The sequence below is a fragment of the Vulpes lagopus genome, chromosome 4, assembly GCF_018345385.1.
Source record: "Vulpes lagopus strain Blue_001 chromosome 4, ASM1834538v1, whole genome shotgun sequence".
Lineage (NCBI taxonomy): Eukaryota > Metazoa > Chordata > Mammalia > Carnivora > Canidae > Vulpes > Vulpes lagopus.
In genome coordinates, this window is record NC_054827.1 from 93,847,390 (window position 1) to 93,866,862 (window position 19,473).

Sequence of the window (19,473 nt, forward strand, 5' to 3'; positions counted from 1 at the left end):
CTATAATGCAGGAAGAACTTGCCATCTGGGGATTCACAAGAGAGAACTTGCCATTTAAAAAGACATTGTGAGTACTTGAATGATTCAGAGAGAACATACTTTCTGCTCTAGTTCAAAGAAAAGAACTGTCCTTGAGAATGTGTATGAAAAAGCTCTCTTCACAAAACCAAAGGTCCAGGTTAATCATACTCATATAGACAGATAAAGAATAACCTTAGGTAAAGTTATTCTTTATCTGTCTCTGTTCATAAGTTATTTCTACAAGAACCTGGTTTTAATTGTTAATTATAAAACATTGTTTTCTAAAGTATATTTGAATTATAGCTCCCATGTAATAAAATTCTAATGCAGTTTTTCTTTCCAATAGATAACCCCTAAAATATATTTAATACTAATAAATGAATGGAAACGGATTTTATCTTATTCTTAAATTGATAGTCCTCAAATTTACCTTAAAAGTTATTATTGGTCAATCAAGTCCGATAAAGTGTGATTTTTCAAATGACAATAAATTAATTCCAGTTTAAATTTAATATTATGTATTTTGACATTACATTGATTCAAATACTGTTGCACTAACTTTTCTACACCATGTACTTCTGATTACTGGTATTGTTAAAATAATTATGCCTCAAATAATACCACATCATGAATGTGACATAGCATAAGGCTGACAGTCAAATAAGGCCTCTGTTCCATTATATGTTTGACTCATGCTCTGTTATATAACTTAAAACTAATAAAAGAATTACAAAAACTATTGAAAATGAGTTGCTGGTGGCTGATCAAATTGAGAGAAGCTAAAGAAACAATACTCGTATATTTTCAAAGCGACTTCACATTAAGTATATAATCACTACACATATCGTATTTATCACATTTATAAATTCTCTGATTGCCAAAACCACACACTTATCACAAAGACTGAGTATATGCACAAAAGCTCACATTTGCCTCTTTCCTTTTGCTCCCTGACTGGTCTTCTGTTACCCTCCTTACCAGTTGTCTGGTTTCTTTTATATATTTGCAGGAGTATTTCTCTTATCCTGAAATATTCAAATTTAGGGCCTTGCATGCTTCCCCTTTCATCTTTCTTTGGAACAAAAATCACACAAACTCTTTTTTTAGGGGAAAAAAACAGAGCTTACCATCACTCTTTCCCCCCACCCCACAGCCCATTCTCAGAACAGAAAACTCGCTCTACCCCAACGCAGAGAATGCTTTCCAGAATTATATTCCCTTCCTCCATAGATTGGTTTGACTCAGACCTGCCCAACAAGCTCTGTATAGCCAAGGCCACCGGGGCTAAATCACTGGGGAGTGCTAAGTAAAAATCCTAGCAGTGGGACACCTGGATGGCTCAGCGGTTGAGCATCTGCCTTCGGGCCCAGGGCATGATCCTGGAGTCTGGGATCAGGTCCCACATTGGGCTCCCTGCATGGAGCCTGCTTCTCTCTCTGCCTATGTCTCTGCCTCTCTCTGTCTTTCATGAATAAAATCTTAAAAAAAGAAAAAAAAAGAAATCCTAGCAGTTATTGGCTGGGTTAGCTCTCCCTCCCTCTCACCTTCCGTGATTGTAAGATTGGGCTAATGGTGCTTACTTAGCTCACAAGGTTCCTCATAGGATTTACCTAAAACAGGTGTAACATAGTAATGAGTGCTCCATATTGTGATAGTTATTATTTTGTCAAGATTTTAAGTCAAATTAGTGTTATGAAAATTTCTTTGCATTTTAACGAAGTCATTCTTAAGTACATTTCAAGTAATAAGCAAGTGAGAGGAGCATTGTATAAGAAGGAAAATCAATAGAAACTTGTGCTCCCCAATGTTAAAATGGTTTTGCGGCTGGCCAGGCTTTTTGAAACCCACCTTTCCACTTTGCTAGAGACCCTATTTCACTGAATGCAACTGGACACACAAGGTTTGGAACTTGATGTAAAATTCCACTTACAGGAATATCTTCTAATAGAAATGACCTCAAATACTTAAAAACAGTTTTAAGCCAAATATGTTCACATAGGAAAATTTGTAACAGCATAATCACAAAGGATGTAAATATCCCAAATTAGAGAGGTAGCAGATGATGAAGCAAGCATTCATGCACTGTAATAATATTCATCCATTTTAAAATTATATATTCTAAAGAGCCTGTAATAACAAAAAGGCATGAAAAAAAGCACAGTACAAAACTGAAGGTGCAATATGATCCCAACTATATAAAAATATACATAGAGGTAAGTGGAAGAAGATACCAGAATATAAAAGACGATTGTTTCTGTGTGGTGGAATTAAGGACATTTCCTTTTTTTTTATGTGATATTCTGTGTTTCACATATTTTTTGGAGTTAGTAGGCATTGTTTTAGGATGGATTATTGAGCATATATCTAAAATTCAAAACTTCTCCAATGGCTAATTCTCTAGGGAGGTTGAAGGGTTTTATACCACTTGTTCTGTGTAGCTTCTAGAAACTAACAATGATCTTTTTTGAAGTTGACCTCAGAAAGCCACCAAACTAAATAAGATATAAATACAGCTGCACCTAATGGCTAACCTCCACATGCACATTACTTCGTATTTCAGACTTGCAGCCACCAGGGAGTTTGTAGAAACTTCATGCCTACGGAATGTAAATTCACGATAATATATATGACCAAAAGCTTAAAAAGAAAATATTTCCAATCCTCTGAACTATTGCTAAATATATGAAGTATGTCAGTAAACATACTAACTATCTAATGCATTAACTTGGAAATGTGAATACTGGGTATGACTTCAATGTTTCCAATCAGGGGAACATCAGAACCATCATTGTTTATAGGATTTAACAGCTATGAGAGACTTTGGAAAGGAAAAATTTTCATTGAACAGATAAGGAAACTGAAGGCAGGATATGGGAGGTATCAACTCAAGATGAGCAGCAAGGCAAGAATAACGATAAATGCTCTGTTCCCAAGGGAATACTATGGCTGAAAAGGCTGTAGCACAGGCACGTCCGGTGCATGTTAGCATGCATGTGCTGCCCTCCTCACAATGCAGAGGGATGGGCATGCCCCTGGCTGACCTCGATTACAGTCCCAGTGTGAGCATTTACCAGCCTTGGCACTTGAGGATGGTCACAGTCTCTCTCCTCTGTAGAGACCAGGAAAGGTCAGAAGAGCAGAAAATGTCCACAGGACAGAGAATGTCATGCACCTGCGGGGGTCCTCCCTACTGGCCAGAGAGAAGGGGTTTCTCTCTGGGTGGTAAGACAGCCACCATGTGCTCAAGATCCCTCCATAATTTATAGGAGTACAGAGTACATCATGGAACTTTTGGAACTGATTTTTATAGAACAAGTGCTTGGCAACTTTTATCATAAAATTTAATTTCATAATTATACTCCGTCGACTTCAAGTTATACTCCTTTTGATTAACCAGAACAATTTGGGGGCGGAGGAGGGGAGGAACATCAGCCCCTATAAGAACATTCACCTGGAATCAATACACTTATCCTAAAGGTCAAGATGAAAGAGCTTAAAGGAATCAATAATGCCTGATGCCCCAGTGTGTCTTGTAGATCTTCAGACATGTGTATTTCCTAATATCTGCGCCTGCATTCGGGTGGTCAGTGTTCAAGGCCTTTGGCTCAGGACAGGACCACTACAGGTCCTTGTCAATGCCATGCAGTGTGGGTATAGCTTTTAAGGGTATTCCTTTGCATAATGGAACCACATAGGGCAACCAAAACATTGAACACTATTTTGTCTAACAAGTAGTAAGTGTCCTTTATGTATGTGAACTTAGGAATCTTGTTTTAACCTGAGTAGGAGAAAAATGATTCTGAAACCACCTCTGCTTCCATTTCTGAAAACATAATCTGCCTCTTTCCTCTGACTCATTTGAGAGATCCCATAGGTGGGACAGCCCTGCTCAAAACAAGAGCATGGGGCAGGGCAAGGACTCTATTTATTTTTAACAAACTGAAGGGCAGGGGACTGCAAAGACAGCAAGGGAGGGTTTGCTGATGTACTAGTCAGCAAAGTTTCTTAAAGGCACTTGTGCACCAAACCTATAAGATAAAAGCATAGACGGTAACTCACCCAAAGTGACTGGCTAAGTTCATGGAAATACAAAAGAGAAGGAGGTTTTTTATCATGATAAAACTAGAAAACATTCCATTGTCCATTCCCAATGAGAATAATAGCTGAAGCGGATGAATTTGTAAGAATAACTGTTCCTTTCTCCAACTTGATCTTGAAGCTGAAAGGTACACAAAGAGGGAAAGCACATAATATAAATGTTCTTGTGTCATAGTTCTTGAAATCAAATCACAACTGCAAGCACACACAATTTACAAAGAAACGATCTGGCCATCCTTCTCAGCACAGCTCCACATTGGGTTGTTATCTATGTCCACAGGGCAGTAAGTTGTGGCATGAAAAGGAGTTACAATAGGGCTTAATTTCCACTTTTACTCAGAGTGCAGACTCATTCTAATTCGTTTTTTTCCGCGTCTCAAATACTTTGTTTTACTTTTCAGCATATTATCAAATGACCCAATAGTCTTCTTATTAGAATAAATGTTTGAAGTTATCCGATTAACTGTATTTTGCATCTGTCAAATCCACAAGTGGAATCATTTTACCTTTCTGAAATATTTGCCACGGGTTCAAAGCCAGCAAGCTACTCCTTGTTCTGCAAGGTGCTGAGAGAAAGTATGTGGAAAGAGGGGAAAAAAGGCACATTTAAGAAACAAATCTACAGGATCACGATAGTATAAGAACTGCTTATAAGAAAAGGTTGCCACTTTCTCAGCATTCTGCCCCCATCAATAAATAACTTAATAATCATTGCATTTGGGGAAGTCTCTGAGCTCTGTGCTGGGACCTAATTAACGCATCTGAAGTCCAGGCAGGCACAGTCCCTGGACTGTGGCTCTGCAACTAACCCTAGCGAAGGCACATATTTCTCAATATGCGCATAACGCAAATAGGTGCACGCGATAGACGAACCCCCGCGTGTTCACGGGTACATTTTCCCAAGGAGACCCCAGGGAACTCCGGAATCGGGCACATACAACAGGTACTTCCACCCCAGGAACTAAGCCCTCCTGCCAAGAAGGGCAGGGTGCCGTGCGGTGGTCGCCTGCTCGCGTCCCGGGGCTTGTCGCCTGACCCGGGCCCTCCGGGCGGCGGGCACCCAGCGCCGCATGCGGGAAGCCGGGGCGGCGCCGCCCGCGCCCGCGCCCGCGCCCGCGCCCCCGCCCTGAGCCGGGACCCCCACCGCCCCACCAGGGGCTCCACCCCTTCCGCCCCCAGCCCCGCTCCAGCTCGCGCGCGCAGGTGGGCGCGGGGGCGGCACTGCGGAGCCGCAGCCTGGCCCGCCTGCCGCCCGCACCCGCCCGGTCCGCAGCCGCGTGCCCGCGCCTCCCGCTCGCGGACCCTTCCCCTCTCGCTTCTGGCCTCAGGCACATTCCCCGCTCCAGCCCCGGGTCCGAGCCTCCTCCGCGGGGGGCGCGCTGCCGCGGCGGCCGGGAGACACCGGCCTGGAGCGCCCCGCACCCCGCCCCCGCCCCCCCGCCACGGGGTCCGCGCCCACCCCGCCGGCAGCGCCTCCGAGCCCCAGGCTGGGGGGCCTGCGGGTGGGCGAGTTCGCCGCCCCCCGGCTCCGGGGCCGGCGGCAGGGTGCCCGCACCCGCAGCCCCCCCCGGGGAGCCCCGGCGTCCCCGCCGCCCGCCGGGCTGTGCCGCCCAGGCCGCCCCTGCCGTGCCCCGCAGTCGCCGGCCGTGCCCCGGGGAAAGTTTGCGCTCGCGGCCGCCCCGGAGCCCCGCCGGCTCCCCGCCTCCCCTCCCGGGCCGTGCGGCTCGCCGCTCCCGAGCCCCGAGGGGAGGTGCTCGCCGGGCCGAGGCCGCCCTCCTCTCCCTTCCACGCATCTCCCTACCCGGCAGCCGGGGCGGCGAGCCGTCGGCGGGGTGCCTCCTCCTCCCCGCCTGCCCCCGCTCCCGCACAGCTGGCAGGCGCGCAAGGCCGGGGCGCGTCACCGCCCGGTTCTCCGCGGCCGAGCCGCCCCGCGCGCCACGGCCCACAGCGCCCCACGCCCCGCGCGCCCCAGGCCCTCGCGCCGCGCCTGCGGACCCGCGCCCGGGCTCTAGCGCGCTCGCCCTCACCTCTCCCGAGCGCCACATGTCGTCTCCGGGCTGGAGGGACGGTCCTCTGCAGAGGCGCTCCGGCAGAGGCCGCCAGACTCTCACCGAATGCGCCCTCGGGCCGGCTCGGCGGAGGGGGCGGGCTCAGGGCCCGGCTCACGGCCCGGCCTGCGGTGGGATGGGCGGTGCCTGAAGTTTCCCCACGGCCCTGGGGAGCAGGTTCCGGGCCCCCCGGAACCACCGCGGGTTCCCTCCACACAGCAGAGGGGGCCGATGGTGTCCGCACAGCGGCAGCCAGAGGCGGTTCTCCGAGGTTTTTCCTTGGCTCCAAGCCTAAGCGCCTCCCTAACCTGCTGTCCCTCCTCAGGCCTCAACACACACCTCTATGTCCTCATCTCCTGTGCTCTTTAGGAAGAAACTCCCTAATGAGGCTTCTTTTTTTTTATCTGCAATTCATAGCTACGGGTGGGGGGTGGGGGGTGGGGGGTGGGTGGGTGCAAATCCCAGAGCAAAACTGGGATTAGAATTAAACCCTTACCTAATCGCAAAACACACACACACACACACACACACACACACACACACACACACATATATATATATATATATATATTTTTTTTTCTTCCTGAAGTTATTTAGTTATTTCTTGACAAGAAGCCATCTGTCAATAACCAGGGATCATGGGACAGTGGGTCTGAAGACCTGGAACAGCGCTGGGAGCTGCGGAAGCTCCCCCCTGGGGCGCTCTGGGGACCAGGACATCCTGCACTGCCACTGGTACCCATGCACATGGGCTTCAGTCCTAGGGTTCTGGGTTATGTCTGTCTCAGTGGTACATAGCCAGAGAGATGCACGAATGACAACTGAAAGGAAATAGGGTCCCTTTCAGGCGGCACAAATAAGACAGATGTAAAAGAAGGTACATTCCTTAATTTGAAGATTGCAGCATCTTCTTTCCTCTGGAGTGGGATGCCTCTTGACTATAAAAACATCCGGGAGAAAATGTTCAAGATTTAAAGTTAAACCACCCAGAAAATGGTGAGACTTATACTATTGTTCCACATCTTTTGTGACACTGCATTGTGAATAGTCACTTTCAACAGGATAATTGTGAGAAAAGGCAAATTTCTAACTCTGCTCACACTCTTTCAGGGTGTGAAGTTACTTTATTCTTCAGTTCAGCTCATGTCATGCATTCCAAACCCAAGCTACCTGCTGGTACTTTTGCACATTTCAAAAATTTTGAGATTCTCCAAAAATGACTGATTGTCAATATGTTTCTGAACAGGACATTAAAAATGTATGAATTTTGCAAATATACAGGAGGTGTTACTCTGAATATACATTTAGCCACAGTATTCAATAATTCTGATTCTAGTGGTCCTGCATGAAATATAAATTAGATAAAATGCTCATTTTCTGATTCTAAACTGGTTAACTTGAACACATACATTTCATCATTTTCTAATTTTTCAAAAGACCCGTCCCTGAGATAAGTCTGCTGACAGTCAAAATCATTAAATTAAAAACAATCAAAATCAACTAAATATAATCTTCATCTTTTAGGTGTTAGAATTCTAGGCTTAGATATACCAGTTGCAGCTACTTTTCTCTCAGGATTAAACAGCATAAGGCAAATGAAAGAGTTCAAATAACTAGTGAATTTAAAGTTTTCCATATTATGAAACAAGATCATTCAGAAATATTTGCAACAAAATAAAATGCAGATAAGCCAGAGATTACTTTTGGATTAGTGAGAGTTATGGACATTAATTCTTCTCAATAATACCTTACCAAAGTATCATTGACAAATAATGAAATATCCACTATAAGTGAATTTCTGTTCTTTTGATGAATTAATTTTGAAATATTCATGTTTTGGGTAAGTCTTCTATCAGTTTAATTACAATGCATATTATTGAACGTATGGAAATTATCTTAAATAAAATCTAATCTTTAAAATAGTACTGAAGCATGTGGCTTAGATACTTACCTCCTCCATGTGATAAAATGATGACCTAGTCTCTCTTCTTAATTTTTATGAACATATAAGAGAATTTTAGGTCAAATGGACCTGAGGGGATAGTGAAATAATGACATAATAAAATTCCATAGAAACTCATATTTAGAAGAATATTTATTATCATTTTAGTAGTTTTTGTTTTGATATAGAATTCAATGTTTCCCTGAGAAATAATGGTCTATCAGCTGAATTCCCATTTGTTCCATTAGCATTTTTCCCTTTTATTGAATGACATGAAGCAAAATAGTTACAGTTCTGGAAAGCAGTAGAGGGCACCCCAGTTCCATATAACCTTAGGGTTAACCAGTCTCCATAAGAATTTAGTTTCCAGTGCAAGAGTCTAAAATAGCTGAACTTGGGGAAGCTGGGCAATGGGTGGAGCACTTGCCCCCAATAACACCCACTCTATGCCACCCAAAGCAGAGACCGAGAATGGAGGCTCTGTTTATGCAGGTAGGTGTAGTAGACATGGCTAAAACATGAAAACCAGTGTTACCATGAGGAAGCAGAGCTTGATAAGTTGAGTGGAGGAGGTCCTAAATCAAGAGCCCACTTGTATAGAATAAGGTAATTTTGTGGGACTGTGTGTAATTTTGTATTTATGAAGAATTAGGGCAAAGAAAGCAAGAGGTAAGATGGGAGCAGATATACAGGGGCCAGGTACAAGAAGACAGGAAAGTGGAGAAGGAGTTAATTTCCTCCTGCAAACAAGAAGGAGCTACTGAATAGTTTTGTTGGTCAGGAGAGGGACATGATTCTAGAAGAGACTCACCCTGACAACTGTAGAGAAAGAGTGTTGGGAGGAGGCAAATCCAGGCTAAAAGCAGGTAAGAACATCACAGTGTCAGCCCATGGAGGGAATTTAATAAATGCTTGAGTTATTTCATTAATGAACAATAAACTGATTGATTCTCAGGTATTCAAGGCAGATTTTTAAGTGCTTTGCTCAAACAGAAACAAGAGAGTCTTGAATGTTAAGAAAACAGAAAGGTCAAGTCTGACTAGAAGAAAGAAAATTCATAGAGAAATATGACAATTAATTTGATCTCTGAAAAAGTATTTGGACAGGCAATATCATAAAAAGCAATAGAGGGGCACCTGGGTGACTAGGTCAGTTAAGCATCTGCCTTCAGCTCAGGTCATTATCTGGGGGTCCTGGGATCTAGCGCTCCATCGGGGATCCCTGCTCAGTGGGCAGTCTGCTTCTCCTTCTCTCCACCTCCCACTCCTGCTGTATTTAGCTATCTCTCTCTCTAATAAATAAATTAAAATAAAATAAAATAAAATAAAATAAAATAAAATAAAATAAAAACGAAAGAATAGGAACAAGGGTAGAAGGTACAGGGTGCACTATGTAATAAATGCTCCATTCAGAGAAAACACACTCTATATTTCTAATTTATTATTTATTTCTTTTATTTTCACTTTATTTATTTTATGTATTCATTCATTCATTCTTAAATATGGAACACTTCACAAATTTGTGTGTCATGGTTGCATAGGGGCCATGCAAATCTCTGTATCATTCCAATTTTAATATATGTGCTGCTGAATCAAGCAGTCACTTGACTTAAATTAGATTTCTCATAGTAATTATCTAAAGGATACATATAGACTATAACCATGTTTTAATTAGCCAGCTCTGTTTTAAGATGAATTTATTTTTAAAATAAATTTGAGATAAATTAGAGACAACAATTAAAAGCCAGGTTTCTCATAAATAAATAAATAAACAAAAGAATGAGTAAGTAAATACTTCAGGTTTCTTAAAAGAGAAAAAATTGAAAGCAGATTTAGGAATAATAGGCATACATTCCCATCCTCTCACTGTACCCCACTCCATTTATATTAGGCATGGGCTCCTTAGAGCAATGTAGTCTATTTTTTCTTTCTTACACTTAGCCTGTCCCCCTCACTTACATTACCTGACAAATTGAAGCAATTGAGGTTTTTAAAAAGATTTACAATTTTTTATTCTGATTTTATTTTCTGTGTATTAGGCTTGTTAGTTATATCCATTTTGTTTTGATTTTACTACTTGTTCTAGAATTTAAAATAGATACTTTTAAAGTATTACATAGTCTACCTTTAAGTAACATTATATCATTTCATGTATGGTATATGAATCTTAGCATATATTTCTAATTTTTTTTGTTCTATTTGCTGTTGTCATGTACGTTACTTCTACATGGGTTGTTACTCAATTGTCTCTTACATTAACAATCAATTATCTTTTTTTAATTGTGGTAAAATGTGCATGATGTAAAATTTACATTTAACCGTGTTTAACTGTACAATTGTGTGGCATTAAGTTCACTCAGTTTGTTGTGCAACAATTATCACTCGCCATCTCCAGAACTTTTTCATCCTCCCCAGCTGAAACTCTAACTATTAAATAATTCTCCTCCCATTCCCTGATTCTCAGCTCTTGGTAACTATTGCTCTACTTTCTGTGACTACAGGATTTGACTGTTTCAGTTACCTCATATCAGTGGAATCATATAATTATTCTCCCTTTGTGTCTGCCTTGTTTTACTTATCATAAGGTTTCCAAGTTCATACATGTTGTAGCATGTAACTGATATTTCATTCCTTTTTAAAGCAGAATAACATTCCATTGTACGTGTGTACTTGAAACTTTGTTTATCCATTCATGTGTCCATGGACACCTAGGTTGTTTCTACCTTTTACCTACTGTGAATAATGTTGCTATGAACATGGGTGTACAAATACCTGTTCAAGCCCCTGCTTTCAGTTCTTTTCTGTATATATCCAGTAGAGTCATAGGGTTAATTTTGGGTGAACTGACATACTGCTTTCCACAGTGACTGCAGCATTCTGCATTCCTAAGAGCAAGAGTTCTGATTTCTCCATATCCTCAACAACACCTAATATGTATTTTTGTTTTGTTTTTATAATAGCTACTGTTGTGTTGATTTGCATTTATCTAATGACTAGTGAGGTTGAGAATCACATCATGTACATATTGGCCACTTGTATACGTTCCTTCAAGTAACATCTCTACAGATTTGCCCATTTTTTAATAAAAAATTTATTTTTTATTGGTGTTCAATTTACCAACATACAGAATAACACCCAGTGCTCATCCCGTCAAGTGCCCCCCTCAGTGCCCATCACCCATTCACCCCCACCCCCCGCCCTCCTCCCCTTCCACCACCCCTAGTTCCTTTCCCAGAGTTAGGGGTCTTTATGTTCTGTCTCCCTTTCTGATATTTCCCACATATTTCTTCTCCCTTCCCTAATATTCCCTTTCACTATTATTTATATTCCCCAAATAAATGAGAACATACAATGTTTGTCCTTCTCTGATTGACTTGCTTCACTCAGCATAATACCCTCCAGTTCCATCCACGTTGAAGCAAATGGTGGGTATTTGTCGTTTCTAATGGCTGAGTAATATTCCATGTATACATAAACCACATCTTCTTTATCCATTCATCTTTCGATGGACACCGAGGCTCCTTCCACAGTTTGGCTATTGTGGACATTGCTGCTATAAACATCGGGGTGCAGGTGTCCCGGCGTTTCATTGCATCTGAATCTTTGGGGTAAATCCCCAACAGTGCAATTGCTGGTTCATAGGGCAGGTCTATTTTTAACTCTTTGAGGAACCTCCACACAGTTTTCCAGGGTGGCTGCACCAGTTCACATTCCCACCAACTGGGTAAGAGGGTCCCCCTTTCTCCACATCCTCTCCAACATTGTTGTTTCCTGCCTTGTTAACTTTCCCCATTCTCACTGGTGTGATGTGGTATCTCATTGTGGTTTTGATTTGTATTTCCCTGATGGCAAGTGATGCAGAGCATTTTCTCATGTGCGTGTTGGCCATGTCCATGTCTTCCTCTGTGAGATTTCTGTTCATGTCTTTTGCCCATTTCATGACTGGATTGTTTGTTTCTTTGGTGTTGAGTTTCATAAGTTCTTTATAGATCTTGGAAACTAGCCCTTTATTTGATCCATCATTTGCAAATATCTTCTCCCATTCTGTAGGTTGTCTTTTAGTTTTGTTGACTGTATCCTCTGCTGTGCAAAAGCTTCTTATCTTGATGAAGTCCCAATAGTTCATTTTTGCTTTTGTTTCTTTTGCCTTCGTGCATGTATCTTGCAAGAAGTTACTGTGGCCGAGTTCAAAAAGGGTGTTGCCTGTGTTCTCCTCTGGGATTTTGATGGAATCTTCTCTCACATTTAGATCTTTCATCCATTTTGAGTTTATCTTTGTGTCTGGTGAAAGAGAGTGGTCTAGTTTCATTCTTCTGCATGTGGATGTCCAATTTTCCCAACACCATTTATTGAAGAGACTGTCTTTCTTCCAGTGGATAGTCTTTCCTCCTTTATCGAATATTAGATGACCATAAAGTTCAGGGTCCACTTCTGGATTCTCTATTCTGTTCCATTGATCTGTGTGTCTGTTTTTGTGCCAGTACCACACTGTCTTGATGACCACAGCTTTGTAGTACAACCTGAAATCTGGCATTGTGTTGCCCTCAGATATGGTTTTCTTTTTTAAAATTCCCCTTTAGGGAGCTCGGCCGCGGGGTGTGGTGCACTCTCCCCGGGGCGCAGGTGTCTGTTAGTGTCCCAGGGAGCCTGAGGGCATCCCCGCCCTCCTGGGGTCCTGCTCTAACTCCCTGTGAGCGCCTTTCTGCCCCGGATGATTGGTGAAGCTCCTGCTTCTCCATGACGGGGCTTTCCTGTCCTGGGGACACTCGTCCCGGCTTTAGCCCCGCTCCTCGTGAGGCCCCTCCCTCTTGGATGCCTTTTGTTTCTTTAATTCTTTATTCTCCCGTCTTCCTACTTTGATAGAAGCGTGAACTCTTCTCACTGTAGCATTCCAGCTGTTCTCTATTTAAATCTCAGGCCAAATTGGTAGATTTTCAGGATGATTTGAAGGTTATCTAGGTAATTTGGTGGGGACAGGTGATTTGGGGACCCTACACTTCCACCATCTTGACTCTCCTTCAGATTTGCCCATTTTTGAAATGGATTGTTTTTTTTTTTCATTTTTCAGTTATAGGAGTTTTCTTTATTTTCTTTATTTATATTTATTTATTTTCATTTTCTAGTTTTAGTTATTTTTCTTTTTCTTTATTTTTATAAATTTATTTTTTATTGGTGTTCAATTTGCCAACATACAGAATAACACCCAGTGCTCATCCCATCAAGTGCCCCCCTCAGGGCCCATCACCCATTCACCCCCACCCCACGCCATCCTCCCCTTCCACAACCCCTAGTTCCTTTCCCAGAGTTAGGGGTCTTTTTTTTTTTTTTTTTTTTTTTTTTTTTTAAATGAATTCTTTTTTTAAAGATTTTATTTATTTATTCATGATAGTCACAGAGAGAGAGAAAGAGAGAGGCAGAGACACAGGCAGAGGGAGAAGCAGGCTCCATGCAGGGAGCCCGACGTGGGATCCGATCCCAGGTCTCCAGGATCACGCCCCGGGCCAAAGGCAGGTGCTAAACCGCTGCGCCACCCAGGGATCCCGAGTTAGGGGTCTTTATGTTCTGTCTCCCTTTCTGATATTTCCTACCCATTTCTTCTCCCTTCCCTTCTATTCTCATTCCCCAAATAAATGAGAACATACAATGTTTGTCCTTCTCCAATTGACTTATTTCACTCTGCATAATGCCCTCCAGTTCCATCCACATTGAAGCAAATGGTGGGTATTTGTCATTTCTAATGGCTGAGTAATATTCCATTGTATACATAAACCACATCTTTATCCATTCATCTTTCGATGCACACCGAGGCTCCTTCCACAGTTTGGCTATTGTGGATATTGCTGCTAGAAACATTGGGGTGCAGGTGTCCCACCGTTTCACTGCATCTGTATCTTTGGTGTAAATCCCCAGCAGTGCAATTGCTGGTTCGTAGGGCAGGTCTATTTTTAACTCTTTGAGGAACCTACACACAGCTTTCCAGATGGCTGCACCAGTTCACATTCCCACCAACAGTGCAAGAGGGTTCCCCTTTCTCCACATCCTCTCCAACATTTGTTATTTCCTGTTTTGTAAATTTTCCCCCATTCTCACTGGTGTGATGTGGTATCTCATTGTGGTTTTGATTTGTATTTCCCTGATGGCCAGTGATGCGGAGCATTTTCTCATGTGCTTGTTGGCCATGTCTATGTCTTCCTCTATGAGATTTCTGTTCATGTCTTTTGCCCATTTCCTGTTTGGATAGTTTGTTTCTTTGCTGTCGATTTTAATAATTCTTTATAGATCTTGGAAACTAGCCCTTTATCTGATACGTCATTTGCAAATATCTTCTCCCATTCTGTAGGTTGTCTTTTAGCTTTGTTGACTGTTTCTTTTGCTATGCAAAAGCTTCTTATTTTGGGGCAAGATGGGGAAAGAGTAGGGTCCCCAAATCACCTGTCCCCACCAAATTACATAGATAAACTTCAAATCATCCTGAAAATCTACCAATTCGGCCTGAGATTTAAATAGAGAACAGCTGGGGGATCCCTGGGTGGCGCAGCGGTTTGGCGCCTACCTTTGGCCCAGGGCGCGATCCTGGAGACCTGGGATCGAATCCCACGTCGGGCTCCCGGTGCATGGAGCCTGCTTCTGTCTCTGCCTCTGTGTGTGTGTGTGTGTGTGTGTGTGTGTGTGTGTGTGACTATCATAAATAAATAAAAAAGAAATTAAAAAAAATAAAAATTAAAAAAAAATAGAGAACAGCTGGAATGCTACAGTGAGAAGAGTTCGCGCTTCTATCAACGTAGGAAGACGGGGGAAGAAAGAATTAAAGAAACAAAAGGCATCCAAGAGGGAGGGGCCTCGCGAGGAGCCGGGCTAAGGCCGGGGCGAGTGTCCCCAGGACAGAGGAGCCCCTTCCCAGAGAAGCAGGAGCTTCACCAATCATCCAGGGCAGAAAGGCGCTCGCAGGGAGTTAGAGCAGGATCCTAGGAGGCCGGGGATGCCCTCAGGCTCCTTGGCGCCCCCGGGAAGAGTGCGCCAAGCTCCCTAAAGGGTTGCAGTGCGCAAGGCTGGACCCGGGAGCAGCTCGGAGGGGCTCAGGCGGCGGCTCCGGGGAGGGGGCTGCGCAGCTGGGAGCCCGAATCCAACAGTGCAGGACCCGGAGCCCAGGGCGCTGGGGACACAGCCCAGGATCCGGCCTCCCCGGGACAGGCAGAGGCTGGGAGGGCCCAGGACCGCAAGGAGGCTCCTGCCCTGAGCTGAGCAGATCAGCGGCCCTGCCCTGGAGCATCCAGGCCCTGCAGACGGAGAGCTCTGTAGTCACTGTGGGAGCTGACTCCAGGGCTCCAGAGCTGGCCACCGCCACTGGGGTTGTTCCTCCGGGGGCCTCACGGCATAAACAACCCCCACTGAGCCTCACAGTGGCCTCACCGGATAAACAGGATACTCAATGAGCCCTGCACCAGGCAGGGGGCAGAGCAGCTCCCCCAAGTGCTAACACCTGAAAATCAGCACAACAGGCCCCTCCTCCAGAAGACCAACTAGAGGGACAAGTTCCAGGGAAAGTCAAGGGACTTAAAGTATACAGAATCAGAAGATACACCACTGTGTGTTCTTTTCTTTTCTTTTCTTTTCTTTTCTTTTCTTTTCTTTTCTTTTCTTTTCTTTTCTTTTCTTTTCTTTTCTTTTCTTTCTTTCTTTTCTTTCTTTCTTTCTTTCTTTCTTTCTTTCTTTCTTTCTTTCTTTCTTTCTTCTTTCTTTCTTTCTTCCTTTCTTTTTTTTTTGCTTTTTGATTTCTGTTTGCTTCCCCCATGCTTTTTTCCCTTTATTTCGTTTTCTTTCTCTTTTTCTTCTCTTTTTTTCTTTTTTGCTTCCTTTTTTCTTTTTTCTTTTTCTCTTTTCTTTCATTCTTTCTCTCCTCTCTTTTTCTCCTTTTCCCAATACAACTTGTTTTTGGCCACTCTTCCCTGAGCAAAATGACTAGAAGGAAAGCCTCACCTCAAAAGAAAGAATCAGAAACAGTCCTCTCTCCCACAGAGTTACAAAATCTGGATTACAATTCAATGTCAGAAAGCCAATTCAGAAGCACTATTATACAGCTACTGGTGGCTCTAGAAAAAAGCATAAAGGACTCAAGAGACTTCATGACTGCAGAATTTAGATCCAATCCGGCAGAAATTAAAAATCAATTGAATGAGATGCAATCCAAACTAGAAGTCCTAATGAAGAGGGATAACGAGATGGAAGAACTAGTGAGTGACATAGAAGACAAGTTGATGGCAAAAAGGGAAACTGAGGAAAAAAGAGACAATTAAAAGACCATGAAGAAAGATTAAGGGAAATAAACGACAGCCTGCAGAAGAAAAACCTACATTTAATTGGGGATCTCGAGGGCGCCAAAAGGGACAGAGGTCCAGAATATGTATTTGAACAAATCATAGCTGAAAACTTTCCTAATATGGGGAGGGAAACAGGCATTCAGATCCAGGAAATAGAGAGATTCCCCCCCTAAAATCAATAAAAACCGTTCAACACCTCGACATTTAAGTTAAGCTTGCGAATTCCAAAGATAAAGAGAAGATGCTTAAAGCAGCAAGAGACAAGAAATCCCTGACTTTTATGGGGAGGAGTATTAGGGTAACAGCAGACCTCACCACAGAGACCTGGTAGGCCAGAAAGGGCTAGCAGGATATATTCAGGGTCCTAAATGAGAAGAACATGCAACCAAGAATCCTTTATCCAGCAAGGCTCTCATTCAAAATGGAAGGAGAGATAAAGAGCTTCCAAGACAGGCAGGAACTGAAAGAATATGTGACCCCCAAACCAGCTCTGCAAGAAATTTTAAGGGGGCTCTTAAAATTCCCTTTTAAGAAGAAGTTCAATGGAACAATCCACAAAAACAAGGACTGAATAGATATCACGATGACACTAAACTCATACCTTTCAATACTAACTCTGAACGTGAACGGGCTTAATGACTCCATCAAAAGGCGCAGGGTTTCAGACTGGATAAAAAAGCAGGACCCATCTATTTGCTGTCTACAAGAGACTCATTTTAGACAGAAGGACACCTACAGCCTGAAAATAAAAGGTTGGAGAACCATTTACCATTCGAATGGTCCTCAAAAGAAAGCAGGGGTAGCCATCCTTATATCAGACAAACTAAAATTTATCCCAAAGACTGTAGTGAGAGATGAAGAGGGACACTATATCATACGTAAAGGATCTATCCAACAAGAGGACTTAACAAACCTCAATATATATGCCCCGAATGTGGGAGCTGCCAAATATTTAAATCAATTAATAACCAAAGGGAAGAAATACTTAGATAATAATACACTTATACTTGGTGACTTCAATCTAGCTCTTTCTATACTGGATAGGTCTTCTAAGCACAACATCTCCAAAGAAAGAAGAGCTTTAAATGATACACTGGACCAGATGGATTTCACACATATCTACAGAACTTTACATCCAAACTCAACTGAATACACATTCTTCTCAAGTGCACATGGAACTTTCTCCAGAATAGACCACATACTGGGTCACAAATCGGGTCTGAACTGATACCAAAAGATTGGGATCATCCCCTGCATATTCCCAGATCATAATGCCTTGCAATTAGAACTAAATCACAACAAGAAGTTTGGAAGGACCTCAAACACGTGGAGGTTAAGGACCATCCTGCTAAAAGATGAAAGGGTCAACCAGGAAATTAAGGAAGAATTAAAAAGATTCATGGAAACTAATGAGAACGAAGATACAACCGTTCAAAATCTTTGGGATGCAGCAAAAGCAGTCCTAAGGGGGAAATACATCGCAATACAAGCATCCATTCAAAAACTGGAAAGAACTCAAATACAAAAGCTAACCTTATACATAAAGGAGCTAGAGAAAAAACAGCAAATAGATCCTACACCCAGCAGAAGAAGAGAGTTAATAAAGATTTGGGCAGAACTCAACGAAATCGAGACCAGAAGAAATGTGGAACAGATCAACAAAACCAGGAGTTGGTTCTTTGAAAGAATTAATAAGATAGATAAACCATTAGCCAGCCTTATTAAAAAGAAGAGAGAGAGGACTCAAATTACTAAAATCATGAATGAGAAAATAGAGATCACCACCAACACCAAGGAAACACAAATGATTTTAAAAACACATTATGAACAGCTATACGCCAATAAATTAGGCAATCTAGAAGAAATGGATGCATTCCTGGAAAGCCACAAACTACCAAAACTGGAACAGGAAGAAATAGAAAACCTGAACAGGCCAATAACCAGGGAGGAAATTGAAGCAGTCATCAAAAACCTCCCAAGACACAAAAGTCCAGGGCCAGATGGCTTCCCAGGGGAATTCTATCTCAAATGTTTATTTTTTTAATTTTTTAAATTTTTTAAATTTATTTATGATAGTCAGAGAGAGAGAGAGAGAGAGAGAGAGAGAGAGAGAGAGAGAGAGAAGCAGGCTCCATGCACCAGGAGCCTGACGTGGGATTCGATCCTGGGTCTCCAAGATCGCGCCCTGGGCCAAAGGCAGGTGCCAAACCGCTGTGCCACCCAAGGATCCCTCTATCAAATGTTTAAAGAAGAAACCATACCTATTGTACTAAAGCTCTTCAGAAAGATAGAAAGAGATGGAGTACTTAAAAACTCATTCTATGTGGCCAGCATCACCTTAATTCCAAAACCAGACAAAGACCCCACCAAAAAAGAGAATTATAGACCAGTATCCCTGATGAACATGGATGCAAAAATTCTCAACAAGGTACTAGACAATAGGATACAACAGTACATTAAGAAGATTATTCACTATGACCAAGTGGGATTTATCCCTGGGATCCAAGGCTGGTTCAACCTTTGTAAAGCAATGAATGTGATTGATCATATCAGCAAGAGAAAAAAGGAGAACCATCTGGATCCTCTCAATAGATGCAGAGAAAGCATTTGACAAACTACAGCATCCATTCCTGATCAAAACTCCTCAGAGTGTAGGGATAGAGGGAACATTCCTCAACATCTTAGGTTTTTTTTTTTTTTATGTATTCTGGATATTAATCCCTTACCAGATATCTGATTTGAAAATATTTCTCACATCATTTGTGTTGCTTCTCTATTCTGTTGATAGTGCCTTTGATGCACAAAATTTTAAATTTTGATGAAGTTCAATTTGTCTATTTTTTGTTTCTGTTGCATGCTTTTGGTGTCATATCCAAGTATTCAATGTCAAATTCAGAATCATGAATCTTTTCTCTATGTTGTTTTCTTTGAGTTTGATACTTTTAGCTCTTACATCTACATCTTTGACCTATGTTGAATTGATATTTGCATATGGTATTAGGTAAGGGTTCAGATTCATTCTTTTGCATGTGAATGCCCAGTTTTC

The 19,473-nt window shown here is 42.5% G+C and overlaps 1 protein-coding gene and 1 non-coding gene across 3 annotated transcripts in view; both read right to left on the bottom strand.

Annotated features, from left to right (window-relative positions):
* Positions 1-6,214, bottom strand: part of GABRA5 (gamma-aminobutyric acid type A receptor subunit alpha5) — an 81,900-nt gene extending 75,686 nt beyond the window's left edge. The window contains exons 1-3 of one of the 2 annotated variants that reach the window (XM_041752893.1): positions 6,147-6,197; positions 4,626-4,685; positions 4,081-4,240 (exon numbers count right to left, since the gene is read on the bottom strand). In XM_041752893.1, the coding sequence (XP_041608827.1) occupies positions 4,081-4,166 (86 nt within the window). In that variant the 5' untranslated portion in view covers positions 4,167-4,240; positions 4,626-4,685; positions 6,147-6,197. Of the gene's footprint in view, positions 1-4,080; positions 4,241-4,625; positions 4,686-6,146 lie in introns of both variants that reach the window. The other variant, XM_041752894.1, reaches the window with a different exon arrangement.
* A 3,391-nt stretch (positions 6,215-9,605) lies between these two features.
* Positions 9,606-9,709, bottom strand: LOC121490220. The gene has a single exon (XR_005987548.1). It is a non-coding gene; the product is annotated as a U6 spliceosomal RNA (small nuclear RNA).
* Between the last annotated feature and the right edge of the window lie 9,764 nt (positions 9,710-19,473).